This window comes from Lolium rigidum, chromosome 3 (assembly GCF_022539505.1).
Source record: "Lolium rigidum isolate FL_2022 chromosome 3, APGP_CSIRO_Lrig_0.1, whole genome shotgun sequence".
Taxonomy (NCBI): Eukaryota; Viridiplantae; Streptophyta; class Magnoliopsida; order Poales; family Poaceae; genus Lolium; species Lolium rigidum.
In genome coordinates, this window is record NC_061510.1 from 231,680,827 (window position 1) to 231,703,819 (window position 22,993).

Consider the following 22,993-nt stretch of genomic DNA (forward strand, 5'->3'; position numbering starts at 1 on the left):
GCGTCTGGGTAAGTATACCCGCCGAACCCCCCGAAGGTGGTGGCGGGCGACTGCAGCACCGTCGGCTGTGGCGGCGCCGTCGTGTAGGTCGGCGTGTCGATCCACGTCGGCAGCGGGGATGGCGACGATGGGAAACTGATCTGGGTGATCGGGAGTCCCTGGAGCGCGACGGTGGACGGTGGTGGTGGCGCGAAGGGCGCAGCCGGCGGGGGTGGTGGCGGCGGTGGCGCGTAGAGAGCCTGGAGGAAGGTCCGGAGGTTCGAGACTGCCAGGGTGAGGTCGCGGATCGCTGATGACATCTCCGCCGGAGAGAGGACGGGGGTCGCATCGGCCGTCATGGCCACGGTGCCCGAGGCGGTCGGACCCGAGGTGGCCGGCGGCGGCTGGGGCAGCGGCGGCGGCTGCTGCGAGGTGGCAGTGGCCGCGCCGGTGGAGTCGGCGGCGGTGGTGGGGAGGCCTGAAGAACTCATCGAACCAAAGCAATCTGATACCAAATTGGTAGAAACTACGGTTCTACCAGGTCTTGGGCGTAGATTATAGGGATGGAAGTGAGGGTGGTGAGGCTGAAGACGCGGACGCCGGCCACCGGGCGCCGTCCGCTGCGAGAGGGAGGAGGTGGCGGCTAGGGCAGGGTGCGGCTAGGGCTTGGGGCTCCCGTCTCCTGAGGGAGACGACAACAGTATATGTTTATTGTCTGATTATAATCGAAGGGGTACATGTGTTTATATAGGAGGACAGCTCCTCTAAACCCTAGATAATTTGGGTTAAGCCCCTAATTTGGCCCACTATAGGGCCTCTTTCGTGCATACTGGAGCCCGACCATAACATGTAATATTTCAAAACGGTGGGTGCACCGTCACACTTTGATAGATAGTACCCTCCTCCTTTCTCCGGGCTTGGAACCGGCTATGCAACATAAGTATAACACTTATCATAACATAGGCGGAGTTACCTACCTACCCTAGCTACCAAAGAGGAAAATAATGAAGAGTCTGGATACAAGTCCATACATGTCATTACAAAACGTAACAAAGCATTACAAACTAAATAAAATATGTTTTTATATTTTTATCGTTTTCTCATTTTTGTTGGAAATTTATTTTTCAATTTTTTTCATTTTTCATTTTCCTTTTTTTTTTAAATTTTCCACCCAGAAAAGATGCACCCATGGATCGGTGACCAAATTATAGTTTCACGAGCTGTTGGAATCAAGTAGTACCTACAAAAGAATAAGCTCACAAAATAAGCGTAGTCATGTATATCAAGAAATTTAAGCTATGATCAAATCATATGCAAATATAATAACCAGGTTATAGACTACATTAAAAAAAAGGTAAAAGGCGAAAAGTACACTCGACAAACAGTGCAAATTAAACATAACTGAGATTTATCCATTTGTAAAAAAGATACCATGAAGGATAGAAGTATGCCGTCTTTCAATCTAGTATACAGTGGACAGTGTTTCCCTATCAACCCACCTCTCTACTGTGTGCGTTCAGAATTTCAATTGGGCATACAAAAGCTGAAAACAGGGTGCTACGTGTGCAGACATCCAGCATGAGCAAAGAATTTTAGTTTAGCACTCATCAAGTAGTCTCTGTTTATTGGAGCACCTAGTTGTGTGTACAAGTAGAACAAGTTTAGGTGCAAATGTTATGAACTCCTGAGAGGATAATTAAGAGAAGCTGAACAACAGTGTGGCGTTTGGTTAGTTCAAGGGTGTGGAATAGAGAGGCAACAAGTTGAGTAACAATCTGAAGCTACTAAAGTTTACTCCTTCAACCGCTGCTATCTAAATGGGCATGTACTCAAGATATTTTGGGATATATACAGTTTCTGAAGCACATCAGTGTGGTATGTAATAGCCGGTGTTTCCCCCCTGTGCATTGCTAGTTTAAGAGCGAAAGACCAACTGCGTAGAAACGTTGTCGAGTTCTCTGTTTAACCTAAATAGTGTCATCAAATGCAATCGGAACGGGCTAGATGAGAAAAATGTTACGTGTAGTCGAGCATAGCATTGGATGCACCATCAGACAAGATCAGAGCAGATAACTAAGACAACATAAATAAATAAACAAATAATTATAGGCTAGTTTTCATACCTGGTGTTTTCTCACTTCTAGGCCACATGTATACATCCACGTCTTCACCGTGAAGTTTCCGGTGCTGCTCTTGAATCCCCGGCACCCACAGCTTAGATATGTCCTGCATATCCACATCCAGCCACAACTGCTGCAAACTGCCTAACCCCTCAACGCACCGTAAGTTTGGACAACGAGTTACACGGAGATTCCCCACCTGAGGAAGGTTCGAGACCCTCTCTAGGTCGCCGCATCCCTGGTTTAGAAGCGTCTCAGAGAGGAACGGGAGGTCCTCCACCACCTTCAAGGAGCTTGCTTCTCTTAATTGGAGCTCTTTCAAGCTGGTGGCCTCCTGTCCAAGCTGTCGTGGGAGAGATCCCAGCTTGGGGCAGCCACGAAGTTCCAATCTCGTCAAGCGTTGCAGTAGCTGCATCCTCCGAGACGGGGCTTCCCCCTTTTGTATCTCCGCAGATCCATCCTCTCCCCCTTCCGCTGCCTCTGCATCTCCCTCTTCAACAAAGGACCACTCCTCCCAATTGGGCATATTCCACAAGAGCAATGTTTCGAGCTTGGGGAAAGCAACAACCACATCCGTGGATCTGCAATTATCCCCCCTCCAGCCCACGAATTCGGGTCCAATCTTGGTAACTGTTGCTGCTCCATTAATTTTCAGATATTTCAGGTTGGGCAGCTGCCCGATTGGTGGAAGATGCACACATGAATTGCAGTCTATGAGTACCAAGTGTATAACTGAAGCTAGGTGGGTGGTACCAAGCCATGTGGGATACCTCCAGCCAAAGAATCTAGTGATAAATAGATCTTCCAGGTTCTGTGGAGGGATTAGCTGCTCAAAGATCTTCTCAATGTTGCTAACATCTTCCTCTGAATATTGTTCATCTGTACGTTCGGTGCAGAGCAGGCTCAAAACTTTGAGATGTTTTTTCTCTGTCAGCAATGAATCTGTACTGTAAGGAGTAGCCTTTTCCAATTTAATCATGTCAAGCCGTCTTAGCTGTGAGAGATGTTCCAACTCTTCCAACTTCCATCCATCTTGTGTTTTACCATTATCACCTCCAGCGCCAAGAGGAAATCCTTCCAAATCGTTGAGGAATTCCAATCTCCCTATACCTTTTGGAACCTGATTTATGGGTGTACCAGCCAGACCAAGGCGCCTTAAATTGCACAATTGAATGATTGCCAAAGGAAGGCTATGCAAAGCTTTACACCTTTGCAAGTTCAATATCTGAAGGTTTAGGAGCGAGCTCATCGACTCTGGGAGACACGATATTTGTGTATCATCGAGATCAAGCAATCGTAGATGGATCAAATTTTGAATGCAACCAGGAATGGTTTGTATGGATGAATTAGTCAGATCCAAAACACGAAGGTGCAAAAACTTCTTGAAAACTGAAGTGTCAATTCCTTGGGAGACCTTATACGTGCTTCTGAAAGTTCTCACTTTAAGATGCTCCTTGTCCATGGTAGGGAGCAATACCATATCCTTCTTGGCGACAATTGAAATGCGTCGTAGTCTGGACATATTGTAACCTCCTAATGAATCAGGGTCTCCAATAAAACACTCTTCTTTTGATAAATAACAAGCAAGTTGCCTTAAGAGGTCATGCATTTTGCAGAAGCTATGGTCAAAAGATAAAGCAATTGGCTGGAGTAGATTCCGATGGATTAGCTCATAGTAGTACTCTTCTGCTGTTTCTTCTAGTAGTTGGCCTAGTTGTTCCTCTACAAACCCCTCAGCAACCCATAACCTGACAATATCATGAAGGTAAATGACAAAATCTTCAGGATACATGGCACAATAAAGGAAACATTGCTTCAGATAATGTGGTAACTCATTATAGCTTATATACAAAGCTCCTTCTATATCATCAGGAAGTTTCCTCTCTGGGCCATTCATTTTGCTAAAGATCTTGTTCCACTCATTCTCTGTTTGATCTTTGCCTGCCAAAACACTGGCTATAACTTTGATTGCAAGAGGAAGGCAACCACATTTATGAACAATATCACTCCCTATGCCTTTTAGATTTTGCACTTCTTTCTCTGCACCAATGTTCATGCTCCTCCAAAGTAGCTCCCACCCTACCTCTACTGACATGAGATCAACTCGATGAGTATGTTCTGTACCGATTTCCATTGCAACTGTATCATCTCGTGTTGTAATCAAAATGACCACTGCAGTTGCTGCGTGTAACACACTTCTTAGTAGATTAGTCCATACACTGGACTGCCACACATCATCTAGAACAAGAAAGAAACTCTTGTCTTCAATTTCTTTTGCCAGTTTGCTTTTGAGCTCTGCTACTGTTTCACCCTGCTCTTGATGCACTCCAATATTTCGGAGAACCTCTTTTAGTATGGCAACTTCATTGTAAGTTTGAGAAACACAAATCCATGCGTGTTTGTTGAAGTTCCCTTTTATTTTGTGATCATTATATATTTTTTGAGCTAGTGTTGTCTTACCAATCCCTCCTATTCCAGCAATGGAGAGCTTGTATGCCTTATTTTCCTTATGTGTAAGCACCAAGTCCACCAATTTTCGGCTAGAATATATTATCTCCTTCCCCACAAGATTGGGCTCAATGAGGGGTGATGTTTTTCTCCAATCTGGCACAGAAACTTCTCCAGTTGGTGCTGTGTTCTTAAGTGTTAAAAAAATGTCATCCTTGGAAATCCTCTCTATTCTTTTGTTGAGACTCTTAATATGAACAGCAATCTCTCGACGAGTCTGGATATTAGCAATGCAAAACAAGGGTGAACAGCCACAACATACAGTAGATTTTCTCGAGGGTGAAGAAGGATGATCTGCTACTAGCTTGTTTCCTTTAAACCTTGCCAAATCGATTATGTTGTCAGCATCATACATGGCATCTCTCAACTCACCAAGCCAATTGTTAACTGCTGATTCTTTTATGCTTCTCTGCTCAGCGTCACTAATAAAACATTGTATTTGCTTCATTCTTCTTTGCAGATCTGTAAGCTCTTGTTTGACTCCTAGTATCAGTACTGCCTCCTCAGTAGCAATATCTTGAATCTTTTGGATGCATGACCCAATAAAAGAAAACAATATGGTTGCCATTGGATGAAGCTAGCCGAGCTTCTAGGAGGTGAACCGGCAGTACTAAGGAACTTAACAGAGAGAGAGAGAGTTATCCACCAAATAGGATGTTGTCAATCCATGGTGCTCATGAACCTGAATTAAAAGCAGTGTGCTGTTAGTTTACAACAGTTGATTACACTGTCTGCTGGTGTGCCCTTCTGCAAGATATACATAAGAGACTAAATTGGTGTACCATAGCTAAAGAAAAAAAAGGGTAACCTACTATGTAATCTCAAACCACAGGCTGCATAATTATTGGGAGCAGAAAATGATACTAGAAATAAGCCTGCAAAGGTTAGAAACAAAATGGGAAACTGAAGTACATCTTCACTAGTCACCCGAAGGTGAATGGCTACAACTAGAAAGGTTCAGCTTTGGCAGAGAAGAAGATGAAGAAGTTCCGCTGAATTGGAGCCAAGAAAAGTAGAGATATTACCGAACACGGCCAAGAGAAGTGGATACAATACCTGAATACCGCAGGTATGTTGATTAGAGTACGGCAGGAGAGCGGACCATATTCATACAAATTGTTCCATCCCGATGGGATCTCTTTGTTAAGCAGTCACAAGTAGATAGAATGGGAACACAGACCCCAAAGGTTGAGCTGCATTAATATCGACAGTGCGTGCACATTAGTTATAAAGTACTAAGAAAGTTAAGACAAGAAACATGATGAAATATGTACTCTATTATACTTAAGATTACCGCCTATGAAGGAGAATCGATGCAGAAGCGGGGTGCTACAGAACACTGGAAATTGATGGATGCAGAATCAGAGGAGTCCGTACTGAAGCAACATGTTCTTGCATCTCACCAACCGTGTGCGGGCACCTTGCGAGAAATATGTATACTAGATGGTACGGTCTACAAAGTCACCCTGTTCTGTTGTAGCCACTGACTTCCAAGCTGCGATGCTGCTTGTTGGCACCTATGTGAACTGTCTAGGAGTACATCAGGGCCTGCATGCAGGTCAAACATCTTTGCTAATCATCTATACAAGTTGTACAGCTTAAAATACAAAGGACAGCTCTCATGAGAGCAACAAGCCAGCAACTCCCCTCCGTGGTGTCTTAGAAAAATACAATTGACAGCAATTATTCAGGCATGGGAAAAGAAAGGTTGTTTTATTAAAGATGATTAATCACCAGTATTGACATAGTTATGGCCCTATTTGTTCTTCAAATAAGGATGATGACAAGTGCTAAGACAAAAGAAAACGAGTGAGATGAGACATAGCACTCATGTATCGTGGATAAATATAGCGACCCCTCTTTCCATTCAACCCCTCTGTAGTGCTACACTGCTATGTAATGGTACCCTTGCTTTTTTGTGTAAGCTGCTCATCTTTGAAACAGTCGTGTCTCTGGAAGCGAAAGAATGAATCAACCTGGCAACTAGTCGATCTTATCTAACCCGGGCAAGAAGCAACGACAAACCTGCTGTGAAGTCCCCAGCAATTTTCCCCATCTGAATCCGCTACAGCTTGGCTCCCAAGGGGAAAGCAGATCCCCGGTGAAGGAAGATTCCGTTCTGCCTGGCCTAGGGGCGCGGTTTTGGGACTGTTGGCACAGCACGTAAATATTTACCAACCAAAAGACCGCCAAATTGTTTTTGCGAGATTGAAACGGCCAACTACCTTGAGCGGTTGAACAGAGAGAAATGGTTTAGTTAATATAGAAACGGTGAAGCCCGGCTTGGTCAACCTGTCTCGGCTACCACTGATCAACCTGGTCGCTCAGCCAGGCTCAGCCACTCGCTGCGCTGCAAGTTGTTCTCGCAGCTAGCTACTTGCTCAAGCCGTGTGGAATTTGATTTTTCGATAGCTGTCATGTGGAATAAAATGTCTCTTCGTCTCTGATCCCTTTCAGACCCATAGCTAGTAGTGCTATGAGTCTGAACCTATTCAGCCGGTTGTAAATAACAAATCAATTTGGAAGATGAAGATTCCCTTGAAAACCAAGGTTTTTGCTTGGTACCTTCGGCGGGGTGTGATTCTTACTAAGGATAACCTTGTAAAGCGGAATTGGCATGGTTGTACGAAGTGTGTTTTCTGTCACGAAGAGGAGACAATAAAACACCTTTTTTTCAATTGCCAGTTTGCGAGATCTATATGGTCCATCATTCAGATAGGCTCTAGTCTATACCCACCAAAAAGCATTGCAAATATTTTTGGCAATTGGCTTAATGGAGTGGATTCTAGGTTTAAAGTTCTTATCAGAGTGGGAGCGATTGCCATTATATGGTCGCTTTGGCTATGTAGAAATGATAAGGTTTTTGATAACAAAAATTCGTCTCTTATGCAGGTCATCTATAGGTCTACAGCTTTGCTCCGTTTATGGTCATCGCTTCAGCGCCTGGAGGACCGCGACCTCTTTACGGAGGTGTCTACACGGTTGAAGGAAACGGCCAAGGATTTTACTACCCAACATGGGTGGCTGCATAATCGAAGAATATTACCTCCAAACATCTAGGATTTTGTTTTAGTTCCAGATTAAATCTTTTTTGTATTTTTTGTTTTATCACTGTGTGCGAACTTGAACGGCTGTGTGCATCCCAGTTATGCAGAGGCCGGGTGTATTGCTTAAACTTGAGTAATAAAGCGCCCTTTATCGAAAAAAGCTAGTAGTGCTATAGCACTTTCAGTATACTTAATTATCCTACATGAGGAGAGCGAACAAACTAAATTAAGCAAACAACTAAACTGAATGGGAAATCATCATTCAGCACCAGTGAGAGCTAAAAATTCCTGGGAAACAATCTATTTGGACAATATTTTCATATAAATATCATGACCAAAGGAACAATAACATATACTACTGAAAACAATAATACAAGCCTCAAGCAATTGGATCCATAACTAGATAAATGAAGGTGCTGCTGAAACTGAAACTGTTGGAGTGTATTTGCAGCTTGGTACACTTCTAAGGTAGGACATACTTACTACTCCCTCCTCCTTTCTCCGGGCTAGGGACCGGCTATACCCATAAATGACTTGTCCTGATATAGGCGGAGTTACCTACCCTACCAAACAAAAAGTACAAGTTCATACAAATTTAGGTTTGAAAACATTACAAATGAAGTACATAAAAACTTTATTTTTTCATTTTCATTTTTTCATTTTTTTTGTATTTATCTTATTTTCATTTTTTGGATTTTTCTTTTCCATTTTTTTTGGATTTTCAACTTCCTCCTTTTTTCTGACACAAGATAAATCTGACAGTATTTTTGCGCCAATAGATCAATCACCAGGTTGCAATTTCCAAGCCCTAGCAGTTAACTACCTACAAAATAAACCAGCATACAAGATAAGCATAATCTTTTTAAACATAAGGCTCGAGCAGAGCCCAGCTTTAAATTAATAAAGCCCCAACGGCAGAATTCATACATCATCCACAGATACGAACAAGACACGACAAGACAAGATGGAGGGATGCTCCACACAACCACAAGCACAGGTTACAGGACCTGGACATCACAAGATACAAGGTGAACGACCTAGCTCAACGGATGGCGAGGCGACGCCCCAACGCCAAAGCTCGCCACCAAGATAGACCGGACGCCACCCGACTCCGCTCGGCCCCGGAGGGGAGCACAAGACACTAGACACTATCTCTGATAGAAGCATGAAGAGCTCGGATCCTGCCAATCACCAGCTCCACCGCTTGTCGGTCTCCTCTCCTAGCCAGAAGCTTCCAAGTCTGCAAGTAAACAGTCATTTTGTACAGGCCGTTAGCCGGGTTAGAAGGGAAACTACCCTCAATGGTGAATTTGTTTCTAACGTTCCAAAGAGACCACAGAAGGGCCGCGCACGACAACCAAAGAACTCTCCGAGTCTGGCCAACGTGGACGCGCATGTACCGAAAAATGTCGGCAAAGCACGTGGGGTTCCAAGAGCAACCAAGAAGGTCTCTGACCGCACTCCACATGAAGCGCGCCAGCGGACATCTAAAGAAGATGTGGTTGTTATCCTCCACCTCCAAGCAAAGGGCGCAAGTACCATTGGATGGACCCTTACGATTCCGGATATTGTCGTTGGAGGGGAGTCGGCGTTTCGATAATTGCCAGAGGAAGATGCGGACTTTGAGTGGCACCTTGATCTCCCACACTATCCCATAGTGTTTGTGGGGAATGCCTTGGCATAAGCTCTTATACGGCGATCGCACGGAGAACTTCCCATTTGGCTCCAAGGACCACGAAATCCGGTCTCGTGGAACCGACAGTGGATGGTCTCCACCAGCCGGCGACGTTGGCCAGCTCCACTCGCTCCCCAAAGCCCAGCTCACGGCGGAACGTGAGCCTGCACTGGTTACCCAGGAAGAGCGTGGCCACCGTGGCAAGGGGTTCCGACGCAATGGCAAAGAGACCCGGGAACAGGTCCTTGAGGGGCCCCTTCTCATTCCACCAGTCCACCCAGAATCTAGTAGCGCGTCCATTGTGGATAGCATGCCGGGCCCCCATGCCGAAGACATGTTTGATCTTTTGGATAGCGTTCCAAAATTGAGATCCAGGCCGGTGCTTATCTGCAAGGAGGTCCCTCTCCCCTAGATACTTAGCCCTAAGGATCTGCGCCCAGAGGCCTTGCTCCCCAGCGTACAACCTCCAAATCCATTTGGCCATGAGGCAAATGTTCATAAGTCTCGTGTCCACAATACCTAGCCCCCCCAGGCATTTAGGCTTACACATTGCCGACCATCTGACCCAATGGTATTTACGTTTAGCCCCGTTCGCTTCCCAGTAGAAACGGGACCTGGCCTTGTCAAACAGGCCATGAACCCTCCCCCAAGAGGCAAACCGCCATCGCGTGCAGTAGCAAGCTAGATAGGCAAGCATTGATAAGCGTCAGCCTTGCCGCCGAGGACATCGGCTTTCCCATCCGGGGATCCGCGCGCTTGGCCACTTTGTTAGTCAACGGACCCCAATCCGAGGCTAGAAGGGCACGGTCACTCACCGGTAAACCTAGGTAAGTAAAAGGGAAGGTGCCTCTTTTGCAGTTAAGCATATTGGCAATCCTGGTCCCCTCGGTCTCATCCCCGCCTAAAACCATCACCTCACTCTTGTGGAAATTAATCCTGAGGCCCGACATATTCTCGAAGCAGAGAAGTATGTATTTGAGGTTGGCGATGGCCAGATCATCTGGCTGAAGCATGATGATGGTGTCATCCGCATACTGCAAGTGCGACACCCCCCCAGGTATCAAATGTGGGATCAACCCAGAAATGTGGCCCGCCTCTCTAGCCTTGTCCAGGATGGAAGCCAGAGCTTCCACCACAAAGTCAAAGAGGAGGGGGGACAGAGGATCCCCCTGACGCACCCCGCGCCCATTACGGAAGAAGTTCCCTACTTCCCCGTTGACAGTGATCGCTGTCTGGCCCCCCGAGACCAGACCAATCGCTCTGTGAACCCACCCGGACTCAAAGCCTTTGCGGAGAAGAACCTCCCGCAAGAAGGCCCAGTTCACCCTATCGTAAGCCTTCTCAAAGTCCAATTTTAAGAAAACTCCCCGAAGTTTCTTGGACTTGGTCTCATGAATGATCTCCTGCAGAGCCAGGATCCCTTCATGGATATGACGACCCCGAATAAAAGCCGATTGGGTCAGGCTAATCGTCCTATGTGCAATTGGAGATAACCTAATCGCGTACGCTTTGGCCACAAACTTGAAAATAACGTTGATAAGCGCTATCGGCCTGAACTGCCTAATATCGTTCGCCCCAGGAACCTTGGGAATGAGGGATAAGACCCCCATATTGAGCCTGGCAATGTCAACCCTCCCCAGAGCAAAACCGTTGGCGATCGCCAAAATAAGCGGTTTAGCCAGTTGCCAGAACTCTTTGAAGAAGAACACCGGGAACTCGTCCGGCCCCGGGGCGGTATCCGTCTTCATGCTAGCCAAAACCGTGTCCATCTCCTCCCCAGAGAAGGTGAGCATCAAGCTGTCATTATCGACCTCCGACACCCGCCGAATGGAATGCCAGATGGAGGGAGAAAGAGTCAGGAAACTTGGCGCCGCCTGCGCCCCCATCAGACCTCTGTAGAAGTCATAGATGTGAGCCTGCAGCTCCCTCTCATCAGTAATGATCCCCGAGTCACTGACGAGGCTCGAAATCGCACACTTTCTTCGCCGACCATTGGCGAAAGCGTGGAAGAAGGCCGTGTTCGCATCCCCTGGATGAGCCAATTGGCCCGACTACGCTGCCTCCAGTACTCTTCCTCTACCCTGGATAGGTGGAGGAGTTGGCCCTCAAGGTGATAACGCAGCGCCCAGCCGTCGTCATCCAAGCCCGCACGGTCCGCGATCCCATCAAGATCCCGGATTTGCGCCAAGATGTCAGCTTTGAGGTCCTGTTCCTCCTTCCCAAGGTTGGCCCCCCAACCTCTGAGAAACTGCCTAAGGCCAGCGGCAATACGATGCCAAGTCTCGATCGGGTCCTGAAACCACGCCGCCTCACGCGCCAGGTCCTGCCAACGATGGGAAACCAGCGCATGGAAATCTGGTTTTTCTAGCCATCCCTTTTGGAAGAAAAACCGAGAACTCCTCTTGCCTAACTCCTCCCCGGAGCTAAGGTCAAGAGGGGAGTGGTCCAAACCAATGATGGTGCCTGCCACCAGGGAGCTTAAGGGGAAGAGCCCCTCCCACTCCGGGGTAACTAACACCCTATCAAGGACGCAACGCACGGGGGAGAGCTGTCTGTTGGTCCACGTGTATCTCGCCCCCGTCCGACGAATCTCCCGAAGCGCAAGCGAAGCAATGCAATCATTGAACCTCTGGACCCGCGGCCGATCAATGTTGTCATTGTTCTTATCCTCTCGATCCCCGATCAGGTTGAAATCCCCCCCACCACCAGTGGAAAGGGGCAGGCATTAACCGCCGCCGAGAGCTCCCCCAAGAAGTCAGCGGATCTCCGGTGATCCGCAGGACCATACACCACGAAGATCGACCACCGGGAAGAGGTGTCCAGCTGCAGAACATCTGCCCGGATGAAGAAGGCACCCCCATGCCACTCCAAGACCTCAAAAGCGTCCTCATTCACCCCAAGAAGCATGCCTCCCGAGCTCCCCTGCGCGGGGGTGGATTTCCAAGCAAATCGACCATGCGGATCCAAGCTAAGCAGCTCCGCGGGGGTGAATGAGGCCTTGATGGTTTCCTGCAGGCCAACAAAGTCAAGCCTCTCTCGGGAGATGAAATCCTTAATCTGCGTTCGTCGTCCCGGCCGACCGAACCCACGGATGTTGTAGAAGCCTGCGCGCATCACGCACAGGCACCTTTCCTCCGCCCCCGGCGGGAAGCCAACACGGCCTTAGCGCGCCTCAAGTTGGGCTGGGGCGCAGCCAACACAGGGATATCCACTAGCGTGGACTCCGACTCCCGATCCGTCGCTGTCGTAGTCCCAACTACGACATACGGCGTCGGGGCAGGGGACACTGAGCGTGCCGCCTCCACCTCCTTGCGGAAAACTGCAAGGGCCAGCGCAGCCTGCGCCTCCTCCTTAGCCCTAATCAGGGCGAGGGCTTCCTGGGGCGAGTGTGTCTCTCAAGAAAACGCAAGACCCGAATCGTGTGTAACCCGAAGAAGGTGAGAATCAGAAACCCTAGGAAGAATGGCAAAGTCATCGAGCTTACCTGACGGGTCGAGGTTCCTGGAAGCCGTCCTCTCCTGCGCCCTCTACAAGACCGGGGTCGTCGTACCCGGCCCAGTGAGGCGCGCACTCTTGCGCGCCGGCTCCGCCGGGACCGTCCTCGTGCGCCTCCTCCTCGGAACGCCTGCCCCTGGGCCGTCTGACTGAGCCACCGTCGCCTCATCCAGCTCCGACGCCTCCCTCATCATCTCGTCACTGTCAAGAACACCAATCGAGACGAGAGACTCCGCGCCACCCAGGTCCTTGGGCGAGCCCGATGGCGTGAAGTCCTCCGAGTCCGCGGTGATGAGAGTAGAGGAGGCGACAAGAGGCGAGGCCGGCTACACCGACCCAGGTCCCGACCCGACCGGCGCCTCCACCTCCACCCTGCACGCGCGGGCCTGCTCCAGCACCACCAAGGGGGCCGGCCAGGGGGAGCGAAGGTTGCTCCGCGTCGGTCCGGGCCCGCCTCCGGCCGCACCTCCATCGAGGGCTGCACGACGGACCGCCCAGCCTCGGGGACTCCCGGCTGAGCACGAGTGCGGCCCTTGTCACCCGGGAGGTGGCGTGGCCCTGGGAGCCCCTCGGGACCCCCTCGTCGGGCGGACTGCCACCCTCGCGCGCGCGTGCACGGTCCTCCCTCTCCTCCGACTCCCTGCGCGAGGGAGACAGGTCATCCATGTCGTCATCGTCCTCATCGTCCTCATCCTCATCCCGAGGGTGAGAAGGCTGCGGTGGCGAGCGTGGAGGGGCCGAACCGGACGGGCCGGCGAGAGACTCAACATGAATGCCGATGCTGAATCCCTGCTTCTTGTGGAACACCTGCACCACACCCTTGAGCTTGTCCGGGTTGCGACAAGCAATGCGCATCCGGACGGGCTGGCGGCAGCGGAGAGCACCCTCATCCACCTCCATCGGCCAGCCCAGCATCCTCATCCCCGCCAACAGACGGTTGGCCCTGCGCATCCGCTTGGGGACCCCGGTGAGCTTGACCCACACCTCCTGGAGGACCTCCACTGGGGCCGGGTCAGCGTCCGCAAGACGGATGTCCGCCCCCGTCCCACTGAGCGGCAAGAAGAGGCGGCCGCTGCGGGTACAGAACTGCAGCGACTCGCGGGATGGAAACAGCACCGCAAACTCATTGCGGCCCACCTCCTGGACTTGCCAGTCCCAGTCGGCCTCCACCAGGTGCTGCAGCTCCCGGCTGAGGTCAAGCGCCGTGAACGACACCTGGCGAAAGGAGATGACCGCCCCATTGGTCACCTCCTCATCCTCATCCTCATCGAAGTCGAGGTAGAAGAAACTCTCCCCGGGCACCGCTTGACCGAGGATGCGCAGCTCCGGCTGCTTACCCTTGGACAAGCAAGCGTTCGAGTTGTGCCCCTCCACCCCACAGAGGAGACACACCGGCGGGTAGGTGCAGCTCGCCTGGAAGTGCCCCATTCTGCCGCACTTGAAGCACTCCATGTTGGAGGTAGGGGTTACCTCCCCCTCCGTGGCAGACGCGAGGCTCGGCCCCGAGCTCGCCGCAGGACGACCCTGCGCCACGGGTTGCTTGCCCGCCGCGGTCTCCGAAGCCCGGCTCCTGCCGAGCTCCAGGATGGAAGGGGGTACGGGCGGCGCCGCCACCTCGAGAGCCCGCCGGGCCTCCCTCTTCTTCTCCCTCGCCACCCACCAGGCGGGAGGGGCGTTGTTCTCACCCGCGCCGGCCCTGGAGCCCCCCTGTCCCTGCCGATGCTGACCCTGCTCCGCAAGGGCCCGGTCCCGGAGCGCCGCCTCTTGCTGCAGCGGCTGCTGCAGCTGAGCACGACCCGCCCCCGACGCCCCCTGCGGCCGACCCGCCGCCGCCGCCTGGGAGCGGTCCTCCAAGCGACGCTTGCTGCCGGCCTGGCTCCGTTGGCCGCCGGCCCCTGCGCCCCCGCCCCCACCTGAACCGCCTCCCGCCGGCCGCTCCATGGTGACCTGCGCAAACGAGCGTGCAAGGGGAGGAGGAGGTGTCGCGCGCCAAACCCTGCGTGCCGAACGGTGGTGGCGGCGCATGTCTTGGTCCGAGGCTGGAAACCCTTGCGCAAGATCCGTGCAGGACTTGCGGATCCACAGCCAGGTAAGCTGTGCCGGCTCCCCCGCAGCTGGGCCACGCGAGGCCGGTGTGTGGGCCTGGGCCGAAACGACCGCCGCGGCCCACGGCTCCGCAGCCTTTTGGCACTCATGGGCCTCAGAGGATTGGGACAGGGAGCAGGCCGGCCCAACGTCCGTCAGGCCCAGCCCACCAAGCAGCGGTGGGAAGGGGTCAGTCTCCTCCGACTCGACGCTCCTCTCCGCCGCCGGCATCCCCCGCTTCGACGACGGGCACCGGGCGGACCCCCAGGTCTGTGCCGGGAACATACAACGCCGACGACTCTCAGCGCGAGAGAAGCCCGACGAAAGGCCGCTCCGATCCCGCGCGGAGCCAGCCCCTCCTCCACCACCGGAGGGGAACCTCGACGGCCGACCGCCCGGAGCGAACGCCGACCGCCGGGACGACCGGAGGGAGCCACCCCGCTCCTCCGCCGCCAGAAGAAAAAGGCCAAGAGAAGGGGAGGGGGAAGGCTTACCTGAGCCCGAGCCCGGCGAGGAGGGAAGGTCGTCGCTGGCCTCGCTCACCGCCTCCTCATCCTCCTCCGCCAGCGTGAGCACCCAGAACCGACCGCCCAGTCCACGCCCAACCGGAGACGGCCGGGAGCAGAGGAGCGACGGTGAGGAGCTCGGCTTCGGGGGGGAGCGGACGCCGCCGCCTCCCACGTCGCAGGAGCGCCTATCACTTACCATCCTAATCAGATAAGCATAATCACTTAAAAAGAAAATAGAAGAACCAGATTCAAGAATACACAGAAGGTCAAGATCCAGTAATAGTTTGCCAAATGCTTAACAAAACTAGGGTGTGTGCATCTGTCAAACGACATACGGCCATGAAGATTACGATCATGCATGTTTTGTCATCGATTTTAGTATATCTTGCGCTGCCACTAATATATATAGCAGTTTTTTTCTTCAAATTAAACCACTTTAGTAATTAAAAAGGACAGTTGTACAATACATTCCCTTCAACACATTTCAAATAGATTAAAACTAGTATCATCGCTGTCTATTTACAGAAGCACACAATCTCGATACCCATTCAAATGGGCACACTCAGTTTCAAAAGAAAATAAAGAAGAAATTATCTACTGGAGCTGTTTTAGGAAATGTACAGTCACAATAGATTGAAACATTTTAAGTGCATAAGGTTAACACTATCTAGACAAGGCTGCTACCAAGCATAGGCGGATCCAAGAAAATTTTGAATTATGGACAGACAAGCTTAGTGTGCTAAATTTTTACCAGATACATATGAAATTGGGGCGAAAATAGGCTTGCTAGTCGGCCGAAAGCCTGGGCGGCTGCCCGGGCAAAAGGGATGCTAGATCCGCCTATGCTACCAAGACCTTATTATAAGTGTAAGGGTTTACGCAGTTCGTTGTGCATTGCTAATAGGAGTATAATAAGCTAGTAAAACAGGCAGCTTCTAAAAAATCTTGTCGGTCCAAATTATCTTATTTAGAACACTTATGACTGTAAATTATACAAGGTGAAATATGGATGGCCCCTGACTTGGCATCAATCGACTAAAAGTAGAGGAAATAACAATAGTACAATACCCAATGGAATATACACAAGACTCAGATCAACTCAAATTTGCTTACAGGATGAGGGCGTCAAAATTGTACGTGCCGAACAAACGAACAAGATGAAATGTGCTCTTTTGTCCAAAATGTCAAGCGGCCAGGGTTCTTCCTTTTACGGAAAGAAAAGAGCACAGCCTGCCAATGGACGCAAAACTCGTGTCGTGGATGGATGGATCGGGAGAGCGCCCACCGAACGAACGACATGCAGCCAGGCGGAGGCCGGCGTCGCATGCTTGCAGTGCGGAGGCGCGTGTACGGTATACTTAAAACTCATGTCATATGAGACTCGGTATACGCGGAGGCGCATGTACAGTATACTTAAAACTCGTGTCGTATGAGACTCGGTATACGCGCAAAGCCTGCCCCGGTCTCGTGGAGTCGTTCCCTCAATCCATCCACGGCACGGCACGCACCAAAAGATGTCGATGCGAACAAAACATAAGATAAAGCCGAACGAGCGCCATAACCGGCCTGCACAAGCGGAGGAGGCAGAAAAGAGATAACTAGCCTGAGCAGGTGCGGACGAGTGTGCCAGTGCATAGGGCCACAACCTTGCTAGGGACATGATCGACCGACTAACTACTATGACCATGCTACCGGTACCAAGAAAAATAATGCAAGCAGAATACCCTGCTAATGAATGGTCAGATCTGATTCAATACTACTCCACCAAATAAAAGCACAGCACGGTGTGAACCTAACAAGATAATCTGTAAAACAGAAAATGCCTAGTTCATATCCATACCTCATGCCTTCTCAGTCCGTATGCAGTTAGGCAATACTACCAGTCGTAGACATCAAGGTCTTCACCGTGAAGTTCTTTGTGCTGCTGTTGAAGCCCTGGTATCCACAGCGAGGATAGCTCTTCCATACCCTCGTCCAGCCACAGATGTTGCAGATTACCCGACCCCTCAACACATCTCAAGCTTGGGCAAAGATCTATACGCAGCCTCCCCACCTGAGGAAGGTTCGACACCCTCTCCAGCCCGCCGCACCCCTCGATTACAAGCACCTCGGAGAGGAACGGGAGATCCTCCACCACCTTCAAGCAGCTTGCTCCTCTTAATTGGAGCTCTTTCAAGCTGGTGGCCGCCTGTCCTAGCTGTCGTGGGAGAGATCCCAGCTTGGGGCTGCCCTCAAGTTCCAACTTCTTCAAGCGTGGCAGCAGGTGCATCCCTGGAGACGGGGCTTCCCCCTTTTGTATCTCAGCAGATCCATCCTCTCCCCCTTCCGCTGCCTCTGCATCTCCCTCTTCAACAAAGGACCACTCCTCCCAATTGGGCATATTCCGTAAGAGCAACGTTTCGAGCTTGGGGAAAGCAACAACCACATCCGTGGATCTGTGATTATCCCCCCTGCAGCCCACAAATTCGGGTTCAATCTTGGTAACTGCTGCTGCTCCATCAATTCTCAGATATCTCAGATTAGCCAGCTGCCCGAGTGGTGGAAGATGCACACATGAATTGCAATCTATGAGTTTTAAGTATAAAACTGAAGACAGGTGGGTGGTACCAAGCCATGTGGGATACCTTCGGCCAAAGAAACTATGGATAAATAGATCTTCCAGGTTCTGTGGAGGAATTAGCTGCTCAAAGATCTTCTCAATGTTGCTAACATCTTCCTCTAAATATGGTTCATCTCTACATTCGGTGCAGACCAGATTCAAAACTTTGAGATGCCTTTTGTCTATCAGCAATGAATCTGTACTGTAAGGAGTAGCCCTTTCCAATTTAATCATATCAAGCTGCCTTAGCTGTGAGAGATGTACCAACTCTTCCAACTTCCATCCATCTTGTGTTTTACCATTATCACTTCCACCACCAATAGGAAATCCTTGCAAATCATTGAGAAATTCCATTCTGCCTATTCCTTTTGGCACCTGATTTATTGGTGTACCAGCCAGACCAAGACGCCTTAAATTGGACAACTGAGTGATCGCCAAAGGAAGGCTATGCAGAGCATCACAACATTGCAAGTTCAATATCTGAAGATTTATGAGGTAACCGATGGACTCCGGAAGACAAGATATGAGAGTGCCATCGAGATCAAGTAGTCGTAGATGGATCAAACTTCCAATGCAATCTGGAATGGTTTGTATGGACGAACCAGTCAGATCCAAAACTCGAATGCACGGAAGTATCTTGAAAATTGTATTTCCAACATTTGGTCTCTTAGCAGATGTAAGAAGTAGTGTCCGTACTCTAATCATCTCTTTGTCCATATTGGACAACACTATAAAATCCTTGTCAGTGACAACTGAAACACGTCTTAGTTTGCACAAAGTTTTAGCCCCCAATGAGTGTGGGTCTCCGCAAAAACTTTCTTCTCCAGATATATGTTGAGCAAGTTGTCTTAGAAGGTCATGCATCTTGAACCTACTACGGTCAGCACGTTCAGGGTCTGGTTGCGCGAGATTCCTATATATCAACTCATAGTAGTACTCTTCTGCTATGTCTTCTAGTAGCTGGCCTTGCTGCTCCTCTATAAAACCTTCTGTGACCCAAAGCCTGATAAGATCATCACGTTCAATGTAGCAATCTTCTGGATATAAGGCTAAATAGAGAAAGCATTGCTTCAGATGACTTGGTAAGTCATCATAGCTCAAATACAAAGCACCTCTGAGCTCAGTAGGAAGGTTTCCCACAGACCAAGCATTTCTATCAATAAATTTTCTCCACTCATTCTCTGTTTTCTCTTTATTTGCAAGAACACTGGCAGTAACCTTGATTGCAAGGGGAAGTCCACCACATTTGCGAACAATATCATAACCCATATCCTGAAGTTTTTCCACATCTTTTTCTTCATCAATGTTCATACTCTTCCAAAGCATCTCCCATCCTACATCTGCTGACATCAGATCAACTCGCTGCACATCCTCCATCCCAATTGCATGTGCAATTGTATCGTGTCTAGTGGTAACTAGAATTACTCCGGTTGCAGCAGCATGTAATGGAATTCTCAGCAGATTGGTCCACACCTCAGGCTGCCAAACATCATCTAGCACAAGGAAGAAACTTTTTTCTGTAACTGCAGCTGCAAGCTTGCTGCTGAGCTCTCCAACGGTTTCGCCTTGCTCTTCATGCACCCCAAAATTCCGAAGAACTTCTTTCAAAATAGCAACTTCCGAGTACTTCTGAGAAACACAAATCCATGCTTGGTTACTAAATACTCCTTTTATCTTTTGGTCATTATATATCCTCTGTGCTAGAGTTGTCTTCCCAATCCCTCCTGTTCCAACAATACCAACCTTGTATGCCTTCTTCTCTTTGTTTGCAAGAACCAGCCCAGCCAATCTTTTGCAAGCATGTAAAGTTTCCTTTCCCACAAGATTAGGCTCCACAAGGTTGATACTTTTCTTCACAGTCGAAACTTCTGCTTTAGGCTGCAATTTCTGAAGCTTTAAAAATTCACTCAACTTTGATATCTTCTCAAGTTCAGCATTAAAGTCTCTGATTTGAACAGCAATCTTGCGACGGTTCAAAACATTAGGAATGCAAGTAAAAAACGAAATGCCACAACATTTAGTTGACTCTGTTGATGATGAAGGGTGTTCTGCTAGTAGCTTCCCCCCTTCAGATCTTGCCATGTCGATAATATCATCAGCATAATACATAGCATCTCTAAGCTCACCCAGCCAATTTTTGACTGCTGATTCTTTTGTACTCCTTTCCTCAGCATCATTAAGTACGCATTGTATCTGGGTCATTTTTCGCTGTAGTTCTTTCAGTTCTTCTTTTACCCCTAGAATCTGAACTGCCTCTTCTGTGATCATTTCTTGCAATTTTTTTGCACATGATCCAACAAGAGAATCCAGTATGGCTGCCATCAGAAAAACTTGACGAGGTTGATCCACGTGAAATACAAAGTGGCTCCTCTAAAAGTGGGGCAAACTTGCAGGCTGGTAATGAATGTAGATCATGAGTTAAGATTGGTTAAAAATCTAGAAAGTATTCACTAAATCTGTATGAATGTTAGAGAAATTCTGACTCAAATAGTCTACTGGGGCGAGAAGCTCCAGTTATAGCTTTAGTGTGCTACGTGGGCTTTGGAATTTAGCACACCAAGGTATGCTGGTGGAATTCCAGAATAGTGGGACCAAAAAATGAATTTCCATTTCTGTACTGGAGAGTAAAGTAGGTATGAAGGTTTGTAAATCATGCATAATGCATTTACAGGTGGCTGACGAAGCTAATGCGCTAATACTCGCTTTGCTACTTCTTTGGCTTTAATAAAATTGAGTCCCTAGGCCTTCCGTGTTAAATTTAGGATGAATGCCTAGTGATTACTCATCTTAGTATGCTCGGTGCCTAGTGTCTAGATCACCAATGTAACTGAACACAAGACAGTAGGGGTCGTGGTAACGCAAGTCATGATATTAAAAATAATGTCATGGAAACCAACATGCATGATCTTTAGAATAGTACGATTCTTACCTCAGAAAGGAATCTTTCAGAACGAAATAAACATTGGATAACAAGAGTCAATAGCAATCATCTGGCAGAAGCAGGTTGCTCCATTGATCAACCCATCTCCACTTCACATGTAGATCAACCCATCAGCACTGAAAGATCCCATGAATCGGAGCCCAGGAGGATGAAAAGTAACTGGTTGAATAGGCCGGTGCACAGAAAAGGTAATGGGAGGTTATCAGCCACTCAATAAAAGAAAGCCTCACTACGGGAGAGTGGAAAAGGAGAAGTTGAATTAAGTGTTTCCCTTAAGACAAAGCTAGTTCAGCGGATGCTAGGAGATATCCAACTGAATAGAGCTGTAAGAACTGAAGAAAATACCTGAATAATGGTATGTTGATTAGAGTGCTGCAGGCGAGCGGGATATATTCATACAGATTGTTCCATCCCAGTAGGATCTCTTTGCTAAGCAGCCAAACAAACAGATAGGATTATGACACCGATCACGAAAGCTCAGCTGCATTTGCATCATCAACGGGTGCAAATTAGGTATGAATTAAGAAACGTTAAGACAGGAAAGATGATGAAATATGTACTCTCTATTGATCAAGGGGCACACTTGATATTACCTGTTACGAAGGTTACTGAATGCAGAAGCGGAGTGTTACAGAACGATGGAAACTGATGGATGCAGGATCCAGAGGAATGGTTGGAAGTTAAAGAGTTGGAAGTTAAAGAGCAGTCCCTACTGAAGCAACGTGTTCTTGCATCTCATCAACAGTTTGGGGCCACCTTGCGCAAAATATGTAGTGTAACACGGTCTACAAAGTCACCCTGTTCTGATGTGGCCACTAGCCTGCAAGCTGCAAGGCTGCTTAGTACTATTACTACAATTCACGAAAGAGATAGGACTTGCTAGTCAACCAGCCCGGCATACGCGAATGGTAAAGCTTGGCTTGGTAGTCGCAGCCACCGTGGTCCTTCTCCACACTGTCGCTTCTTAATTTATGTCCACCTAAGACGTAACCAGTCTTTGATAGTACTGTACTGCCGATCAACCGAGCCAAACGGAGGAGACCGGGTCGCTCAGCCAGGCTCATCCACTCGCTGCACTGCAAGTTGTTATCGCATTTAGAGCACGGTGTTTGATTTTTCCGCAGCAACGATAGCTGTCGTGTGGAATAAAATGGCTCTTCGTCTCGGATCCTTTTCAGGAGCTTGGACCGGGTTACAACATGTCGCTGCCTATTTTTCAGATAATAACGCCATAGTAGTAGCGTCTCTTTCAGAGTTTCAGTATCGTTCTGAATATTTCACTACCCCCATATTGATGAGCCGCTCATCAGCGTGCTGCAGAATCACAGCGGCAGGCATGTGCCCACGCAAGTGCAGCGAGCTAGCCAGGCAGGAATAGAGCAGCCGCAGAACTTCGTCTTAACTTAAGCTCTCTTGCACAGAGGCATGTAGACCAAGTAAAAGGAAGAGATAAGCCTGCTATGCACGAATGGTGGAGCCTGACTTGGTTGTAGCCGCCGTCCAGTCGTTCCTTTTGTGCAACCCATGGTTGCTACTGACCGCCCGAGGTAGCTGTCTTCTGGAATAAAATGGTACTATTCCCTCCTACTGTGCTAGGAATGCATGTCTCTGCAACTCTTCAACAAGCCCGGGAGAGATTGCCATGGCGCAATTTGTGAACCGCTCCCCCCATCAAACGGAGGCCAGTCTCTTCCACTCGTTGCACAGAAAATTGTTCTCGCAGCTGGCTTACTAGCTCGAGCAGAGCACTGTGTTTGATTTTTCCCTAGCAGCGATAGCTGTCGCGTGGAATAAAATGTCTCTTCGTCTCGATCTAGGAGCTTGGGCTGGAGCTGCATGTCCCTGCTATTCTTCATATAATGCGCAAATTTGGTGCACATGAGCACCAGTGCTCTCGGTTTTTAAAATATTTTAAAAACTGTATTTTTACTTTCCAAAAAATCATCACATTTATTCCATTAATGCATACACATGTTCTGAATATTCATGCAAAGTTTCGGTAAAAATTACATTGTATTTTGAGCTACAGGAAAAA

The 22,993-nt window shown here is 49.0% G+C and overlaps 2 protein-coding genes across 3 annotated transcripts; both read right to left on the reverse strand.

Moving 5' to 3' along the window:
• Positions 1-1,120: 1,120 nt before the first annotated feature.
• Positions 1,121-6,889, reverse strand: LOC124703116 (putative disease resistance protein RGA4). 2 transcript variants are annotated; one of them, XM_047235326.1, is made up of 6 exons: positions 6,833-6,889; positions 6,633-6,755; positions 5,902-6,155; positions 5,664-5,800; positions 2,103-5,289; positions 1,121-1,219 (listed from the first exon to the last, which is right to left on the reverse strand). In XM_047235326.1, exons 5-6 carry the CDS (start codon positions 5,173-5,175, stop codon positions 1,209-1,211), a joined length of 3,084 nt encoding a protein of 1,027 aa, XP_047091282.1. In that variant the 5' UTR covers positions 5,176-5,289; positions 5,664-5,800; positions 5,902-6,155; positions 6,633-6,755; positions 6,833-6,889; the 3' UTR covers positions 1,121-1,208. The 2 variants fall into 2 exon arrangements, with proteins under 2 accessions (XP_047091282.1, XP_047091283.1); XM_047235327.1 differs by lacking the exons at positions 6,633-6,755; positions 6,833-6,889 and having other exon boundaries at positions 5,892-5,917.
• Positions 6,890-8,369: 1,480 nt separating this feature from the next.
• On the reverse strand, positions 8,370-21,811 carry LOC124703117 (putative disease resistance protein RGA4). Its single transcript, XM_047235328.1, has 5 exons — positions 21,552-21,811; positions 21,304-21,439; positions 20,947-21,187; positions 17,259-20,411; positions 8,370-8,477 (listed from the first exon to the last, which is right to left on the reverse strand). The coding sequence occupies exon 4, from the start codon at positions 20,337-20,339 to the stop codon at positions 17,295-17,297; it is 3,045 nt and encodes a 1,014-aa protein (XP_047091284.1). The 5' UTR covers positions 20,340-20,411; positions 20,947-21,187; positions 21,304-21,439; positions 21,552-21,811; the 3' UTR covers positions 8,370-8,477; positions 17,259-17,294.
• Between the last annotated feature and the right edge of the window lie 1,182 nt (positions 21,812-22,993).